The following is a 20,090-nucleotide window of genomic DNA, read 5'->3' on the forward strand; positions in this document are numbered from 1 at the left end:
ATGTCAAGATCCACACGATAGGGTGCACTAGATGTTGGGTTCTTACACAATAGAAGTGAACATGTTAATGCGCTACCAGTAAGTATTGCCATACGTAGGATTTTCCCTCATCTTTTCCTTTTTTACGTGTTTTAACGTTCGTCCTTTGTGGGTTTTTTCCTGGTAATCTTTCACATCCGTATGTTGGCATTTCCTTGGCATCCGTCCTCATATGACCTTGGTTTTGTTTTGGCATTTCCTTGACACTCGTCCTCGTCGTACAATAGTGGAGTCATGGAGCGACTCAATGTCCTCGTTATAGGACAGTAGAAGTAACGGCCACCATCCATGTCACCTTCCATCGTACAATAGTGGAGTGACTCCATGTCCTCGTTATAGGACAGTAGAGGTAACAGCCATCATCCAGGCCACCTTCCGTTGTACAATAGTGGAGTGACTCCATGTCCTAGTTATAGGACAGTAGAGGTAACGGCCACCATCCATGTCACCTTCCATCGTACAATAGTGGAGTGACTCCATGTCCTCGTTATAGGCCAGTAGAGGTAACGGTCATCATCCCTGTCACCTTCCATTGTACAATAGTGGAGTGACTCCATGTCCTCGTTATAGGACAGTAGAGGTAACGGCCATCATCCATGTCACCTTCCATTGTACAATAGTGGAGTGACTCCTTGTCCTAGTTATAGGACAGTAGGGGTAACGGCCATCATCCATGTCACCTTCCATTGTACAATAGTGGAGTGACTCCATGTCCTAGTTATAGGACAGTAGGGGTAACGGCCATCATCCATGTCACCTTCCATTGTACAATAGTGGAGTGACTCCATGTCCTAGTTATAGGACAGTAGGGGTAACGGTCATCATCCAGGCCACCTTCCATCGTACAATAGTGGAGTGACTCCATGTCCTCGTTATATGACGGTAAAAGTAACGCCCGACATACAACAGTAAACCATTTCCTCTTCATTAGGTATTAAAAACTGCTCTCACAAAAACAAATGTCGTTCTAGCCTCTTGATGATTGTCACATTGGGAATACAGGAGAATCAAACTAATGCGTGAAGAATAGATCTTAACTTGTTTAAGATACAGGATAATTTACGTTTGAATATGATCCGATAAGTTTGGTCAATTGACAATGGATATTTGTCTGATTGGTCACGCTATTGAGAAGAACTTACTTTTTTTTTATGATATGAATTCGAAAACATTAGAATGTAAAACTATCTCCTAGCAACGAACAGATATACATTGGGAGACATGTTTATCGTTATCGCGTCTGCTTTTGACTAAATAATCGCAGAGGGATCATTTTCCTGAAAGGTGTGGACAGTGTCCCACACGGGACACCGCTTTAAGTCCCGTATCCGAAGGTCTAAATGTTAGACATTATGGGTTAAAACTGTTCCAGTGCATTAACTTATAATATTGGTGTTCGTTCTTAAATTTGGGTCTGATCATTTTTCTTCTTTCTAGCTACTTTGTTCCTCCTAATCATGTGAGGAAGGATTTGGGTTCCGTGGTCGAGACATACTAAAGTCTGTAAAAATCCATTTTTTTTTTTTGCTCTACTTGGCGCTCAGCATTTTAGGAGTGAGATGACTGGTTCGCCCGTTTTCAGTATAATGTGACCGGGTGAGGTGTCCTGCTTGGTGTCTTCGGCAGTATGCATCAGTGAGGTAATACTATAAAGACTTCATCAGTTCCGCGCTTTTACAAGGAGACAAAATACGAAAACCACAGCCTCAATAACCATAGCTATTGATAGGGATGATGAACAATACAAAACCAAATCAAAGCTTTTCACGATGAGAAATCTTATCTGAACTGCGCAATGTCCTCGTCCTGTTTTTCGTTCTCTGACATTCACCTAATAGTGAACTTCTGTTCACTTTCCGACGTTTTATTGTTAACTGGTGTTTTCGTGTTATATCAGATTATTAAATAAGAAAGGACAGAGGAGAATAGTAGAGCAGAGTATAGAGATGGAATTTTAGGCTCGAAACAAAGATATTGCCATGCATGATACAATGCATTGTACAAGACAGTGGGTTGGCAAGGGAGGTAACTCGGTTGAATGGTTGGGAAATGTGAGACATATTCTCGAGGGTGGGTATAGGGTTGACACTTTCGATATGAACGGATGAGATTTTGTTTTATTGGGGCATAAAACTACACGGAGTCAGTGGTCTTGCACCTCTGGTATATACTGAGATGTAAAGTGTAACTGGATGGGTTTTGTCCCAGAGGGGTTATAAACTGGACAACACCGACTGGCTGTCTCCATATCTGCTATGGACCGAATTCTCTTTGGTACTTCAAATCCATCCCTTTATTACAAGTCGAACCAGGGTCAGGAGTAGATCGTCGAAGAGATCTTCTAATGCCACATTAGGCAAGTCTAATGTGTCGCCATAATCGATAATATAAGAATGCTAATGCAGGTGCTTACAACGTTCTCTAAAGACTTCCAGCGATAACTCCTAGATTGTACATCAAGACCTGTACACAAACAATAAAAGTGGAAAATACAAAACCAATAAAAACATGTGTTGTATCTTATTTCAACCAGGGACGCATATAATATGTAGTCCATGTACGTCCCTGTTTTAACCAATAACCCCCATATTGACAATCATATGACCAACAAAATAGAACGTCTACCTAATATTAACCTCTTCTTAGACGCCTCTGGTTAGCTGATGTCAGCTAATTCTTACACATCTTGTAGGATTAACTCGCTGTTATCCGGTTGCACATCATAAAAACTTGGATAAAACTCAAAAGTTACTTTATGCCAGTGTCTATTTAGACGATTTTTAAAAACATTCAGAGTGGGGGCTTCTACTACTGGGGAGTAAGTTCCACGAATCCACCACTCGTCGACTTAAAATTCCCTATGTGAGTGTTGTTTTGCTCCTTTTTTTTTAATTTTTTTTTTTTTTTTAATTTTTTTTTAGTCTATGGTGATATGGCAGATCTTTTATGGAGTGTATTCTTTTTCTGGCTCTTCGCTGAACATTTTCAATGCTTATATGTTTGTACCCATACAGGTGACAAAAACATGTATGTACCCATACAGGTGACAAAATATGTATGTACCCATACAGGTGACATGCACTCACCCATCTCCACATTCCCAGGTCACTACAGGTAAACATTCCTGGACGACCCACTGTGTATAAGTGTATTGCTGATCAGGTGATGCTAATGCTGATGATGATACTAATTAATTATTTATGCATCAGATATGCAGACCTCTCGGGTTTCAATGCAAATCCAATGTGATGATCTAAGAAGAATACTTGTTATTTACATAGATTGGGTTGCTGTAAGACTAGCCATTTCACTGACGTGAGAAAAATGAGGTGGGTACCAGGTCGTTTAAACTGATCACTCCTTTGTACGAAAATAGGATGTTGAAAAACTTTGCCGTCAACAGTCGCTAAAACGAAACTGAATCTACATGTTAACTATATGGACAGTCTCTATCTATGTGGATCAACACATTTTCTTTTTACCATGTCTCTTTCTCATTTATTTGATTGTTTGACGAGTCTGAGCGAGTGAGAAAGTGTTTCTGTAAGGGAACCTTCTGTAACTTATCTTTCTTCTCTATTTTTTCACTTATGTAAGATCAGTGAACTATCAGTGTTTGACACTGTTGCGTTGTCCATGTATAATGTTAAGTCTATTTAGTCTATTTAGAAAAATGGGTATTTCATGTTATGTCTGTAAAACTGAAACAGAAACTTTTGATTCTAAGTGCAAATATATATATATATATATATAAATAAGATAAAAAAAATAGGGATTTCATTTTGATATTGTGTTATTGCTATCATAAAGGTTTTTTGGTTTTTTTTTTTTATCGTGCCTTTCTATACGGAAAGCAGTAAATATGGCGTGAAGATTGTTATAAAATACAAAGCAAGTACCGGTCATTGTCTTGGCATATCGATACAAGTCCCTACTAAATAAAAAAAAATCTCCAGTCGAATATATGAAATAAAAGATAAAGGAAAGAAACGCACTTTAACCAATATCAATCAGACAGACATATGTAGATGGACCTTTATATCTGGAATTAGAGACACAAGTGTAGACTTATACATCGTGAAGAAATGCCCCTAAGCTCATACAATACATTTCCTTAATATTTAGTCATTTCGTCGATGGTAGAACTGGAAATTAAACAAAATGTTAGTACATATGCCTCATTTGTAAAACAACGTGTATATGGTTAGTTCTTGCATTGCTATAGGAGTAGCCTCCCCTTATACCTTTAGCTCTACTACCATTGTTTTACACTTTTGTTGTGATCAGATCTACTACACATTCATTCCTGTGTTGTGTGCTGTAAGTGCGATATATATATCAGATGGGACTTTAAATTGGTATTACATATAACTCTGAATATTGAAGTATCATTATTCTCGATTTACATTTAATTAAAAAGTGTCAAATATTTGTTCAGAACCAACACGGTTATCTCCTCTTTCTCTTTAATTTTATTTCACACATTAGCGCTTTACTTTTACTTCCGGTTTAGCGGTCGTCATAGGTAACGATGCAGCGGTTGTTATCCGATTGTTCATTGGACACACATGCACCATTTGGCCAATGAAATGCTTTTATACATTTCGCATGTTTGCCTTGTTTAGATAGCAACCAACTGATGGTAACCCTTGTAAACGACCACAGTTAAAAAGGCAAGGCGAACATCAATAAAGCTTTGCTAAAGGTAAGTTTTCATTTTCATATACTCTAATTTTGCTGTAAATAAGGTTAATGACTTGTTGTTCAAAGAAATAACGGAGAATCACCTAGAATTTAAAGCGATGATACTGTTTATTTTACGTAGACAGTCTGCTAATATTAGCCATGAACAACTCGTGTTTATTTTTTAGCACTCTTATACACAGTGTTAACACTTCAACACGTTACTTTTGCAAGTTATGAAAATGTTATAATTACCACTAAAATTAAATGGCATATACTGGGCTAGTCAGAAAGTCACAGCAATTAATATGAATTATTTATATATACATATGATTATGAACTTCGTACCGTAACCATTACTGAAAAGTACCCCGCATTTACTCTGGTCATGACACCAGACATGATGTCAGGGGCATGTTAAACTCGGACTACATAACCATCTAGTACCATTGCCAGTTCGTACCCTTTTCCTTATATAATGTACATTATGTAATTAACCATTTTGTACATTTTTTCGCCATTTGGTACCACGTATGTAACCATTTTTGTACGATATACACAGAGACATTGATCACTGATGAAACATTGTGTACAATGTTTGAAAGAATAAGAAAAAAGTGTGTTTTTTTTTAATTTATTAGTCTGCCATTCAAACTATAATTACTGAACAGAAAATTAAGAAAGTTTCCATTACAGCTCAGCTTCCTCAGTCCGATTGCATTTCGTGGTGTCAATATAATATTTGTTATTTAGTATACATGATTTGTAATGAAAAAATACATCCTAATATTCATGATCTCTCTAAATGTTCCGAATATCAAATTAATTTTGTGTCAAGTGGTTGAAATGTTCTCAAAATTACAAATGTTTACTGTCACTTTACTTAAGTGAACAGGACACATGGTCCAGTCAGCAGAATGTGGAATCAACACATGATAATATTACTGTTGTCTTAAGATTTGTGTCTCTGGCCATTCACATGTAGTCACAACACCTATCATGAGATTTTGTATTATTTAATCCCACACTTGTTGTATTATCAAGATGAAACTACACAGAGTATTGTGTGCAAAATATTGATTAACAATCTCTTAATTAGGGCGTAAAAGGAATAAAGATCACCTGCTGTTTTATTTCTTTGCTGAAAAGATACCTAAGCTTGCAAATGTGCACAATTAAATCAAAGATTTTTTTTTTTTCCAAAACTTATCACTGATTTGAAATGATCAATGAAATATCAAATAGAGAAAATATAGCCAACGAATATACAACCAACTCAAAATTATCACTATAAAAACGAACCCTTTTTCATACATCCGCTTCTAAAAAGTGAGATGTGCTATAGTTACAACAGTGATATATTACCAATACTTATCCATATTTTTTTTGAAATGGAAATCACTTATTCTGCATTTGGTATGAAAATGAAATGGTACAAATGGATATGGTACTAAATGTTGTATTTTAAGGAACGACTGGTAACCATCAATATGCATCAACTGCAAAATCATAGTAAATAGATAACCCTCTCCCTATTGTTGGTTAATAAATATGAGCTAATTCAATTCACACCAAATATATAAAACAAATGTAATAATTGTGAATGGAATACAACACATGTCCAATTCAATGTCATTTTTGGGTAAAGTTAATTGATGTCAGAACACATCAAACTTAATGGAATGAATTATGTACACTAGGCTATTTAGAAAAGTGTATGAGGGACATACACATATTTTCAGTTTCTATATACCCGGTAATAATGGTATGACTTATAATGTTAGCATTAATGTAATTGAGGCTAGTCTTTATTCTATATTTCATTTTTCTGGATTTCTTCACAAGAGATGAAACCTGTGGCATCTGGATTCATGCTCCTAAGTTCTCAGCCAAATCAGAATACAAAGTGACCAATTATTTACCAGAGTGACAAGAATTTTATTGTTTACTGTTTGGTTCTGAAGATTACTTCAAATCAAAACATTTGTATTTTATAGGTCATCATGGCAACACAACTAAGACCGATTGCCCGGCACCAGGTTCCGGATTGGTTTAATAACAGTCACACAATTTCCACGAATGCGGAAAGACAGAGAGATGCATCTCACCAAGTTAGACAAGAAAGTCGGTTTCTACGAAATGAGACTGACAACCAAACGAAATGGGATCAGCAAGCAAATAATACCCGATTAGCTGACCGTATAGATGATATCAGGAAATGGAAAGAGATTTTAGAAAAGACACTAGCTGAATTAGACAAAGAAATTGCAGATCTGTCAGATGCTAAAGAAATGACAGAGCATGCACTTGAAGCCAAGAACCTCCCTTCAGATGTAGCTATTGAATGTCTTACTCTCAGAGAAGGAAGGCAGAGCATCGATGTTGTTCAAGATGAGGTTGAAAATCAACTCCACAAGGTAAGTAATCAAAAATGTGAAATGAAAAAGAAATAAATGATGGTGATCCTGTGTAGTAAACTGACAGAAATGACCAATACGGTTTAATGACTGCATGGCATCAAAGCAATATTCATCTTTCCCTGATTTGAAGTGTGTCAGGGTGGTGCTGTAGAGAATGAACTAGCCTTTTATCAAGGTGGTCAAGATTTATTTTGTCATTTGGACTTGAAGTGGTTGGTGCCCATCTTATGATATCTTGCAATGCCAGTTTTCTTTGGGAACTGATATTAAGACCACCTCTATCTACACTTCCATTTTGTATTGGATTGATTCTGGGTCATAAATGTTAAGCGACAATAAACTGTTTTATGTATATGTGCTGCTCACATACCTGTATGGACTACACAAATGTAGCTGAGGCAGGACTGATTCACTTCCAAAGAACTTTTATTGAGGTCAATTTGGTTTATTTTAGATAGTTTAATCTTGTAAAAGTGTGATAAAGCAAAAAATCATCTATGATAATGAAAATGATTTAATTAGTTTCAATGACACAAATTCCTATCTAAACATCTGTTTTTACTGTTAAATTGATAATCCAAAAGTGAAAAAAAACTTGATAAAAAACATCATTTTGAATTCTAGGAAGTTGAAGTCATTGATGGGATAAAGAAGGCACTACAACAGAAAGTCAATGAAGGATTTGAACAGCTATGTCTGCTCCAAGAAGCTAGACAACAGATTCAGGCAGATCTTCAGGACAAAAATCTAGCCCTTGGAATCGATGTTGACCAATATAACCTCACAGATAGGTCACCTAACATCAGCTTCAAGCCCGATTCCCTTCGTGTGCCTAAAGGGTGAGTAACATTCAGAAAAGGTGCTTCACTCAAACACCACAAATGATGTTGTTTAAATAGATGTTTTCCTCATTTTTCATTTATAATGTCTTCCCATGCTACAAATATTGAACAAAAAGTCACTGCAAAGTCAATCATTTTATGATAAGCACAGTTTCATTCAAAATCCAGTCTTCTGACCTTCAATATCAGCCGATAGTCTACTGTATTATGTTCAATACCATTCTAATTTTTGTACTGCTTTTTTTGAGGCAGGGACATCAGAGTGGTAACAAAATATAATTGTATGAACAGGCAAATGCTGATGAAAACTTCCAATTTGAAAATGATCATCTAACAAACTGATAATTTGTGTCTTTAACCAGGAGTACCACACCTCAACAGTGGGAAGACTTCAGTCGTTACAACAAAGACCGTGCTGATGCCGAGATGAAGGCGTCTACAAGGCTAAGGGAGGCAATTCACCACACCCTGCAGCAGTGTGATAATGATCTGGAAGCCCAGAGAATTGCCACAGAGTATGCCTACAGGAAGCGCATCCACGAGTTTGAAAGGGCCAAGGATGAGCTCGAGTGGCAGAAAAAGAATGTAAGTTTATAGTTGTTATTTCTGTCTATTTTTGACATCAAATGTTAATGTTTTCTTTCCCTAACATAAATACAGGCACAAATGTCCCTCTGGGTCTTCTTATCCTTGTTTAAATTTTCTGTTGTATAAAAGATAGCTATGAGACCAGTAAAATTCAGACACAGGAATTTCTCCCAATCAGAAAGGGTTCAGTAGAACATTACTCCAAAATACACTTAATTTTACATATGGGTGTTCAGGTTAATGATCTAGTGAATTTAAGGGCAGATATTATAAATATTATATTTACAGAAATGCCATCTGGTCATTCATACAACATGCATCCAACTACAACCAGAAAGAGATTGGCTTCCTAAATACACTAAAGTGACACTTGTGTGATACCACATGATAATTTTCTTTGGTGATATTTGTGATTCTTTCTGATTACAGACAGAGGAAGAGATTGCCGAGCTCGAGAATGACATCCGTGGTATTGAGGAGAAGATCCGTGAGAAGAGGAACCCCATGAAGCTGGCTCAGACCCGTCTGGAGAACAGGACTTACCGTCCTAATGTTGAGCTGTGTCGCGATGCTCCACAGTACGGACTCACTGATGAAGTGAAGCAGCTGGAGGCAACAAAACGTTCCCTGGAGGAGAAACTCAAACAGGCAAAGTAAGGATGGCCACTATATAACTGTTTAAAATATAGTCATTATACTAATTTGTTATTGTTGTGAATTTTTAAAGTATTGAAAGTAGGTTCCATTTGACAGCAGAAACAAGGATCTACATGTAAACACCCCTGTTAATGTTATAGTATACAGATTTTATTAGTTTGGAGGACATTAACAACATAATGACTGAATAAAAATATATATTCAGATAATTAAAACATTGCATTATGTTAAAACACTAACATTTAACATTAGGATTGATTGTAACAAAATAAACTTCAGTATGAATGTAGTGTATTCAGTGTGGATGTAGTGAAGTGTAAATTTAGTGTATACATTAAGTGTAGATGTAGTGTAGTGTATTCTAAGTATAAATTTAGTGTATACATTCAGTGTAGATGTAGTGTAGTGTACATTCAATGTAGATGTAGTGTAGTATATATTCAGTGTATACATTCAGTGTAGATGTAGTGTAGTGTACATTCAGTGTAGATGTAGTGTATATTTAGCATAAATATAATGTATAATATTCAGTGTAGATGTAGTGTATATTCAGTATAGATTTTAAACCTAGCTGATGATCATGAATTTCTTCTTTTACAGACATGCTCTTGATGGTCTAGAAAACAACCTACACAGAATCAATGATGACCTTGCTCAAAAGATCAACTCTTTGAACCTTGATAACCGATGTATGGATGTGCGTAAGAAGCTTATGACCCGTCCCCCAACTGCTCTGGAAAGGAATCTGACTCTGACTGGAATCCAGCGAGAGAGATCACAGGTTCTTGCATAAGAATTCAGTGCTTATATTGGACTCATCAGTATTGGAACAAGAGGGGGACATATTTTATACAAAGAAATAATATTAACGTTATTTATACATTCTGGAAATGAAAATCCAATTACAACTTTGTCTTTCCATCAGAAAAACCAACTGTGATTTTATTATGTTGAAGAAAACAAGGAAATTTGGTTACTGCTACAGATATTTTTGAACTTTTATGAAACCTTTTTTTTCTATTATTGGATTTTAATCTGCTGTATATCATTGTTTTTATCATACATTATTATTGGTATTTTGTGCCAGTTTTGTCCATTTATACGGATAAAGGCAAAAACAATTTCACACCTGTACACAAAATTCTGTCAAATACAGGCCTTTTTCCAGCTGTTAACGCTAGCTGTTGTGCTTAATGTTTTGTTTAAAATGTATATTTTTAATTGTATATATATATACAAATATTTCAAATTTGTCTCGCTGGACGGATCATACACCAGTACGGGTGTACTATATGTACCTAGTAAACATATTCTCTGTATGGGATGTATGAATAAAAATGAAACTGAAGTTGAAGTCATGCTTGAGATATGATTTTGTTCCACTTTGTTACACAACAAAGAACAATTTAACTGGTCAGTGATCACCAAAAGGCAAATAAAGAGATTTTCTGTGATAAAAAACAAGAAATGAAGAAAATCATTTTCAAACCCTGATTAAAAAAAAATAAACATTTTATAGTGATATCCATATATAGAGTTGAAAATGTCATGAAATTTGGAGGAGTTGAATGAATGTTTGTATGAATGCTTGTTAGAGATGTGTGAATCTGTTTTGTCTTGTTTTTCGTGATCATGCCAGCCCGATCTGCCAGGCTAATGTATCTGTTGCTACAAAGCATCCCACATTTGTTATTACACTGTCTATGTTTACCATGCACTTCCTGCACATATACCCACACATATATCAAGCTTACCTAGTGAACAAAACTTTCTGTTTCATTGCTTCTGTGCAAAGTCATACTTACTTCAGTCTCATTTTATGTTTGAAGAAATACTTAATATTCTAAAGGAAAAAAAGGAAAGCAATCTTTGCATTTATATAAGTATTCAGTATTTTTGTTGCACAGGTCAGAAATAATGCTAATCATCAATAAAACTTTAACAGCAAGATTTTATCAGCAATAAATTCACCAGAGCCTGCATGGGTATTCCAAGCTGTCCAGATCCTGCAATATTTAGGGCGCTGTGGTTGAGGGAGTAGAATTGTTGGGATGCTACACCATATAGTCACTGTATAGAGACCTGTTAGTGTTTATCAACTCTGTTGAAATGGTTGCTATTCAATAAATATGTGTGATTCTGTCAAATGTCGTTGGAAATTGTGATTTCTGTTTAACAGTAAATTTACTAATTTTGTACCCAATGTCAACTAACTACATGTACTAAACTTGGAACAGAAAACCATTCCTGCTAAGCTTCTATTAACACCGATACTAAGATTTATTTCTAGTGTTACCCTTGATACAGTGGTTAGACATCTTCACTAGCCAAGGATTCTGATTACGATACACTCCATAAACCCTTGGCAGATAGAGTTGTGTTCAAATTGTCACACCATGGATTTCCCAGGGCACCCAATCAAATCTTGTTTTACATTCAGGCTTGGTTTCGCAGTAAACAAAAAATGTGGTGCCCAGTACAGAACTACCTTATTCACTATATCATGGCATTTTATCTAAATACAGAGACAGACAATATTTGGGGAAACATTTGGAGTGCTCGATCAATTGACAGAAGTGATTGATCACATATCTCATCAAAATGACACAAGTCACCACGTGTGTTTGTAAACATCACTGATGAAGTACTTCAGTAACGCTCGTTTGGATTGGTCGAAAATTTCATACGTAAAGGGTGGTAATTTTGAATCTGCGCTAGAGTGCCAGAACTGACAACTATATCTGCCAAGGGTTCATGGAGTGTATCGTAATCAGAAGCCTTGGCTAGCTAACATGGTGGCCAGACTGAAGGTGTCTTTGTAACTCTGACCCAACAAACCTGAAACTACAACTTGTCGGAGATATTATGGTGTGTGAGGTTTGATGAAAATCATTCAAGGAATGAAGCCGCTACAGTTCAGATACAGAATAATCTCAAATAAAAAAAAATGTAACAGTGACCTTGATTCTACAACCCTGACACTCACATTGTTCGATATATTATGACCTTAAATAGTCTGAACTAACATTATAATCCTAGTAAGAGTCTCAAATTTGATGAAAATCCTGTAAAGGAAGCTGCTAAAGTGCTGAAAAGGATTTAAAAAAATTAAAAAAATTAATTGTGACTTTGACCAAACAACCTTGAAACTTGTCTTGGATATCATGGTCGTATGTAATTAGGTGAAGTTTGATCCAAAACAGAATGAAACCGCTAGTGCCGATTAAGGATATTCTAAAAATAGTAATGGTAGCCTTCACCTGGAAAGACCCTGAAACTCAAAATTGCCAAATGGTCCTTTGTAATTGTGTGAAGTTTTAGCAAAATTCCTCAAGGAATGAAGCCACTAGAGCGTTGACAAACCGTGGTGTTGTTTATGTACCTACCGTACGTAATACTTATATAGTATTACATAAATACAAGATGGAGGGAGAGGAAAACTAAAGATAAACACACACAAATATAATTTAGTACATTTTTATTTTCTGATGATTTTATGAAAAATGACAACATGATTTGTACACATCCTTAAACTTAGTTGAAATTTCTTTTCAACTGCATTCACCCTTAATAAATCTCATCCTTTTCACTAAACATCAAATGTAAACAAACAGATTGCACCCTAATTATGAAATCACAAAATGGTGTCACACAGATTTTTCCTTTTATATACTACCTCAAAACATTATACAAGTATGTAGTGTCTGACATAATGACAGTTGTTAAGACTGAAACATAACTATTTCAGATAGTTGTAACATATGCTGAAACAAGTTATCTACAAATTTGTGACGTAATATCAGATAATTATTGGTCAATTCATAATCGAGATAAGAAATTAGTAAGCTTATCATTTTTCCAAAAATGATCACTGCAGCACTACAGATGATTTGTTTTCAAAATTTAACCATAATTTTGTGAAAATCACTGTACCAACACAGAAATGTATGTCCTCCATCTCATGAGATATTGAAACTTGATATTGTGAAATTCATTTCAACGTATTGTTCACTCAACATTTCCCTCCTATCTTTCACTCTTCTACAAAGCCCTTGCATCAAATGGAAAAAAAACCAGAAAGTTGTTTTTGGTGTACACATTCTTATATAAATCCATGGAAATGATGTCTTCTTGCATTCCGTCTTTTGCATCACTCCTCAGTACATAGGTGGTCTGTAGTTACCTCCCCTTCCAGTCCTCATAATGCGTGTGCCACGAGGTGTAGGTGCACGTGGCCTGTTGTAGCCCCTGTGTCCTCGAGGATGTTGCATCAATCCCCTCGTCTGTCCTGCCCCTCGTATACTAGCCCGCCCTCTCATATGCTGAGGTGGCTGGGTGTGGGAGACTGTCGTCTGTATTGGCATGCCTGTCTGCTCCCAGACAATTGGCTGGATCTTCTTAGCCTTTCCTGTTGCAAGAACATTATGTGAGTCAACATAATTTGTTTAATCCTTTTATCATGTGTCAAGGTGGCCATTTTATTATGAATTTATTTATATTCTCATGTTCAGATTTAATACGATATTTTCAAATGTATCGGTCCAAACTACACCTATAGGATTTGTTAAATAATGATGTATGTACCTGGATCAGATTTGTCGAGGGCAGATGATTGAGGGTCACTGCCGGCGGACGACGGCCCGGCTGCTGCTGACTCACTCTCCTGTCCTCCACTCGTCTCAGATGGCTCCACTTTACCTACAGGACAATCACAATGGAACATTCTACAATGCATATGGTCTATATCAAGTCAATATAATTACCTAAATAATTTGTATGTTCAACACATCTTATTATTTTGTATATTTTAATGTTGGCATAGCTTGTTGATGAAACAGACTTTGCTTCGCCCTCTATAAATCAGACTAACCATCTATCCAGTCTGAAGTAACTTTTCCTCAGTCTATAAATCTGACTGACCCTCCATCTACAGTCTGATAGTAACTTTGCCTCACCCTCTATAACTCTGAATGACCCTCTTTCCACAGACTGACTAACTTTTCGTCACCATCTATAAATCTGAATGACCCTTTATCTCTTTGTAGTCCTCTATATTTCCACAGACTGACAGTATTTAACTAAATAACATTTCACTGCCTTCACCAGTGTTGTAGGAAGTACCTGTTGATGACGACAGTTCCTGGCCGCTTTCTCCGGCTGTATCAGTTGTAAGGCTGTCAGGGCCACTGTAAAAACAAGGTAGAAATTTAGTCTTGATACTGATGATGATAAAATGATACTGTCATCAAGACCGAAGTTCTGACAAAGACCGAAGTTCTGACAAAGACTATGTTCAGGTCCATTCAAAGGTAGTTCTGTCAGACGGGCACCCAAGCTTTCAAATGATGGGTAATGTATTACTTTACCTTGCTGTCAATATACACATACCTGTCTGTAGTAAGAGTGTCGTCAACAACACTGACTGCTGGAACTGGATCAACCGATTCTCCAGAAGTTGTTGCTATAAAATATAAATAATACAGTACTTCATTCTTATTCTATGTGAATCATAGGTTCATGAATGATTTAATCCAATCCAAATTGAAGAAAACCCATCTAATAATAATGAAAAAACCCACTTATTACAGCATGTTACAAATTTCTAGCTCATGCAAAATTTAGGTCAAACAGAAGAGAGACCCACTTAATGGGTTTTACTTCAAATTCGGGAATGATGTAATATATCCAGGATAATTCTTTAATCAAGGTTAACAGGGCATTCCTAGAGATAAAAATTCCCTCACATGAGGGAAACTCGCTCAAAGAAGTTATCCTCATACTTTACCAACATATAAAGTTATCCTCATACTTTACCAACATATAAAGTTATCCTCATACTTTACCAACATATAAAGTTATCCTCATACTTTACCAACATATAAAGTTATCCTCATACTTTACCAACATATAAAGTTATCCTCATACTTTACAAACATATAAAATTATCCTCATACTTTACCAACATATAAAGTTATCCTCATACTTTACCAACATATAAAGTTTGATAGAAATCTTTTTAAATTTTAAGTCACTAGAGCGCTGACAAGGATTTGATTTTTTTATAAATAACAACAGAGACCTTGACCTAAACACCCTAAAACACAAACTCATTTGTGGTATTCTCATACTTGACCAAGTTATGAAGCTTGATCAAAACCTGTGAAGTCACTAGAATGCTGAAAATGATTTTACTAGTAGGTACTCAAGTCGGCAATTAAGCTGATCCTGGTTCCATCAAGGTTCCTTAAATTTTCAATAGGAAAACATTTTTAGGATTAAAGGAAAATCTGACTTAATCAACTTTCCTTAAATTCTGTAATGACAATTTCTTGATATGGAAAAATCTAAGTTATGAAATTTATTTAAAGAATATTGATGAAACTGGGGCCTGATGTGATCGTACATGAGGACCTGGTGGGTTCTCTCCTACCTGTAGGGGCTTGCTGGATAGGAGTCGTAGGTACCTACCTGTAGGGGCTTGCTGGATAGGAGTCGTAGGTACCTACCTGTAGGGGCTTGCTGGATAGGAGTCGTAGGTACCTACCTGTAGGGGCTTGCTGGATAGGAGTCGTAGGTACCTACCTGTAGGGGCTTGCTGGATAGGAGTCGTAGGTACCTACCTGTAGGGGCTTGCTGGATAGGAGTCGTAGGTACCTACCTGTAGGGGCTTGCTGGATAGGAGTCGTAGGTACCTACCTGTAGGGGCTTGCTGGATAGGAGTCGTAGGTACCTACCTGTAGGGGCTTGCTGGATAGGAGTCGTAGGTACCTACCTGTAGGGGCTTGCTGGATAGGAGTCGTAGGTACCTACCTGTAGGGGCTTGCTGGATAGGAGTCGTAGGTACCTACCTGTAGGGGCTTGCTGGATAGGAGTCGTAGGTACCTACCTGTAGGGGCTTGCTGGATAGGAGTCGTAGGTACCTACCTGTAGGGGCTTGCTGGATAGGAGTTGTAGGTACCTACCTGTAGGGGCTTGCTGGATAGGAGTCGTAGGTACCTACCTGTAGGGGCTTGCTGGATAGGAGTCGTAGGTACCTACCTGTAGGGGCTTGCTGGATAGGAGTCGTAGGTACCTACCTGTAGGGGCTTGCTGGATAGGAGTTGTAGGTACCTACCTGTAGGGGCTTGCTGGATAGGAGTTGTAGGTACCTACCTGTAGGGGCTTGCTGGATAGGAGTCGTAGGTACACTATGGCCTTGTCCTTCCTCTAACTGAGACAAATCCACCTGAGTGTCATCCATTCCTAGGGCTTAAGTCGATATATATATATATCATTAGTATTATTCCTCTCATGAACAATTGCAATATAAATGTCTCTACTGATAATTCCACCTTATTTCTAAGATTCCTGATATAACTGTAAATTATTTCAAAATTTCTTTTTATCAAACACAAAATTGAGAAATGAAATATCATCTTTTAACATGTGGGACAACTTACTGGATATCAAGTCAGTGTCTCAGTATTACTACCACTGACTACCGGGTGTAGTTACAGCATTTCACGTATATTGTACTGGTGTACTACATTGTACTGGTGTACTACATTGTACTGGTGTACAACACTGTACTGGTGTACTACATTGTACTGGTGTACAACACTGTACTGGTGTACTACATTGTACTGGTGTACTACATTGTACTGTTGTACAACACTGTACTGGTGTACTACATTGTACTGGTGTACTACACTGTACTGGTGTACTACATTGTACTGGTGTACTACACTGTACTGATGTACTACACTGTACTGGTGTACTACACTGTACTGGTGTACTACACTGTACTGATGTACTACATTGTACTGGTGTACTACACTGTACTGATGTACTACACTGTACTGGTGTACTACACTGTACTGGTGTACTACACTGTACTGGTGTACTACACTGTACTGGTGTACTACACTGTGCTGATGTACTACATTGTACTGGTGTACTACATTGTACTGGTGTACTACACTGTACTGGTGTACTTTACTGTACTGGTGTACTACACTGTACTGGTGTACTACATTGTACTGGTGTACTACACTGTACTGGTGTACTACACTGTACTGGTGTACTACATTGTACTGGTGTACTACACTGTACTGGTGTACTTTACTGTACTGGTGTACTACACTGTACTGGTGTACTACACTGTACTGGTGTACTACATTGTACTGGTGTACTACATTGTACTGGTGTACTACACTGTACTGGTGTACTACACTGTACTGGTGTACTTTACTGTACTGGTGTACTACACTGTACTGGTGTACTACACTGTACTGGTGTACTACACTGTACTGGTGTACTACTGTACTGGTGTACTACACTGTACTGGTGTACTACATTGTACTGGTGTACTACATTGTACTGGTGTACTACATTGTACTGATGTACTGGTGTACTACACTGTACTGGTGTACTACACTGTACTGGTGTACTACACTGTACTGGTGTACTACATTGTACTGGTGTACTACACTATACTGGTGTACTACTGTACTGGTGTACTACACTGTACTGGTGTACTACACTGTACTGGTGTACTACACTGTACTGGTGTACTACATTGTACTGGTGTACTACATTGTACTATGTACTGGTGTACTACACTGTACTGGTGTACTACACTGTACTGGTGTACTACACTGTACTGGTGTACTACATTGTACTGGTGTACTACACTGTACTGGTGTACTACATTGTACTGGTGTACTACACTGTACTGGTGTACTACACTGTACTGATGTACTACATTGTACTGGTGTACTACACTGTACTGGTGTACTACACTGTACTGGTGTACTACATTGTACTGGTGTACTACACTGTACTGGTGTACTACATTGTACTGGCGTACTACTGTACTGGTGTACTACACTGTACTGATGTACTACACTGTACTGGTGTACTACATTGTACTGGTGTACTACACTGTACTGGTGTACTACACTGTACTGGTGTACTACATTGTACTGGTGTACTACACTGTACTGGTGTACTACACTGTACTGATGTACTACACTGTACTGGTGTACTACACTGTACTGATGTACTACATTGTACTGGTGCACTACACTGTACTGGTGTACTACACTGTACTGGTGTACTACACTGTACTGGTGTACTACATTGTACTGGTGTACTACACTGTACTGGTGTACTACACTGTACTGGTGTACTACTATATAATTATAACACCTCAGTGTCAGTACAGTAAACCTTGTTTTACTACAGTGTAACAGATGATTACCTTCCTGGGACTCGAGCTGGCCAAGGTCATGGTGAGCGATGGCCTCTGTGTTACTGGTGAATGTGAAGCGTTGGTTAGGGATCTGGGGTGAGCTGTAACATAACCAACAATAAAACATTATACAGACACCACATTATCGTGAGGAAGGAAAGGACAAATACTTGTCTCAAACAGATACATAAACTGGGCTAATTGAGTTTTTTAAACACCACAGTACAACCTGGTCCAAGTCAACTACAGTATCTTTAATTCATTGTAAAACATATTTAGCTTAGATCATGATAAATAAATAATAATCAAAATCTAAATGGAATTTAAATACATAAAGAGCATTTAAAATATAATTTATTGTTATTTACAAATGCAATTATCATTTGAAGCTTATATGAATCACGCAATAAATGCTCCAGATTATACATTCCCCACCTGACAGCCTCAGCGAATCCTCCATCCCCTCTGTTGGGTACAAACAGTGTGGGCGTGCTTGGTACAATACAGTCCTCACCATCCTCAAACCCTCCAGTATGACTCTGTAATCAAAATAAGAAGTAATTAATAAGTCTAGCAAATGTTGGAATTAGTTTATTTTAGAATTATTAAACTATCAATGATTATTACTGAGATAAAAGACCGAGAGGGGAAGTCAATGACTTGCTGTCAAACATTCCCAACCTTTTCGATTAGTCACAGGTTGCTCATTCCAGAACTCACCGCAAGTACGAATGGCGCTAGCTGTGTGCGGGTACAAGACACCTGACGCTCTATGCCATGGAAAGGGAGCTGTGATCGCTGGGTCACAGGTGTCTGTACCGATGGTGTGACCACTTGTGGTACAGGTGGCACCTCCGGCTCCTGTGGCTCCATCTGGTTGTCATTATCCTCATCATCTAAATAATTCAAACAACATCCAGAGGTTTGGAATATATATGCATTGTTTTATTTAGTTAAATATTGTTAATAGTTTAATGATTGTTAAAGAATCTTCATGGGAATTAATTCTGAAGTTTTTCATAGTTTATATGTGCAGGAACATTGATTTCATTTTTAAATCCAGACTATCGATACATTTAAGTTTTATGAGAGTTGTAAAAAATATTAAGTCAGCAGACCATGGATATCACTGGTTTATCCTTCAACCAATCAGAATGCAGTAGGCAAATTGATTACAAGAAAATTTGTGGGGGCTCTCATTCGGTTACTTTATTGTAACCTCTTCGATTTGGCCTTTTAAATTCGGGGAATTTCTTGCCCCCAATTCATTATATCATATTTTGTGTATTTATTTCTTATGTAGATGATATGCTTGGGATCGCCCAAGCTCGGGGGTCGCCCCATCTGAAACAGTCTTAGCAGAACTGCCTGCTTTTTAGCTACCAACTGCTTACTCTGTGGCTTGAGGTCGCTCAAGCTAGGTTTCTCTCCTTTCTATTAGTCATAGCTAGCTAAGCTATGATCGCTCTAGCTTGGGGGTTGCATGCCCCTATAGTATAATTAGTATCTTAATTGTTTAGGTGTATCTTTTTAGTAGTGAGTAAAAATTTATTATGTAATATTGTTAGTTGATGTTATTTAGTTGTAAGAATGAGCAGCCCCTAAGAATGCCAAAACCTTTAGGTAATA

At 37.2% G+C, this 20,090-nt stretch overlaps 2 protein-coding genes across 2 annotated transcripts in view; one reads left to right on the forward strand and one right to left on the reverse strand.

The window, feature by feature from the left end:
- Nucleotides 1–4,615: 4,615 nt before the first annotated feature.
- Nucleotides 4,616–11,376, forward strand: LOC117325306 (tektin-2-like). Its single transcript, XM_033881427.1, has 6 exons — nt 4,616–4,744; nt 6,720–7,139; nt 7,767–7,981; nt 8,347–8,569; nt 9,002–9,225; nt 9,830–11,376. The coding sequence occupies exons 2-6, from the start codon at nt 6,726–6,728 to the stop codon at nt 10,020–10,022; spliced, it is 1,269 nt and encodes a 422-aa protein (XP_033737318.1). The 5' UTR covers nt 4,616–4,744; nt 6,720–6,725; the 3' UTR covers nt 10,023–11,376.
- Nucleotides 11,377–12,692: 1,316 nt separating this feature from the next.
- The window catches only part of LOC117325307 (nucleoprotein TPR-like), a 55,333-nt gene continuing 47,935 nt past the window's right edge, over nt 12,693–20,090 (reverse strand). Inside the window, exons 56-63 of the mRNA XM_033881428.1 lie at nt 19,182–19,357; nt 18,897–19,000; nt 18,471–18,562; nt 16,382–16,477; nt 14,618–14,690; nt 14,351–14,415; nt 13,814–13,927; nt 12,693–13,637 (exon numbers count right to left, since the gene is read on the reverse strand). Coding sequence (XP_033737319.1) covers nt 13,387–13,637; nt 13,814–13,927; nt 14,351–14,415; nt 14,618–14,690; nt 16,382–16,477; nt 18,471–18,562; nt 18,897–19,000; nt 19,182–19,357 — 971 coding nt within the window. The 3' untranslated portion in view covers nt 12,693–13,386. The remainder of the gene's footprint in view (nt 13,638–13,813; nt 13,928–14,350; nt 14,416–14,617; nt 14,691–16,381; nt 16,478–18,470; nt 18,563–18,896; nt 19,001–19,181; nt 19,358–20,090) is intronic.

The sequence above is a fragment of the Pecten maximus genome, chromosome 4 (genome assembly GCF_902652985.1).
Source record: "Pecten maximus chromosome 4, xPecMax1.1, whole genome shotgun sequence".
NCBI lineage: Eukaryota > Metazoa > Mollusca > Bivalvia > Pectinida > Pectinidae > Pecten > Pecten maximus.

Coding starts and splice junctions, on each gene's coding strand:
- LOC117325306 (XM_033881427.1), top strand. CDS start 6,726: ATGGCAACACAACTAAGACCGATTGCCCGGCACCAGGTTCCGGATTGG. Junction 7,140..7,766: donor TTGAAAATCAACTCCACAAG/GTAAGTAATCAA, acceptor TTTGAATTCTAG/GAAGTTGAAGTCATTGATGG. Junction 9,226..9,829: donor GAGAAACTCAAACAGGCAAA/GTAAGGATGGCC, acceptor CTTCTTTTACAG/ACATGCTCTTGATGGTCTAG.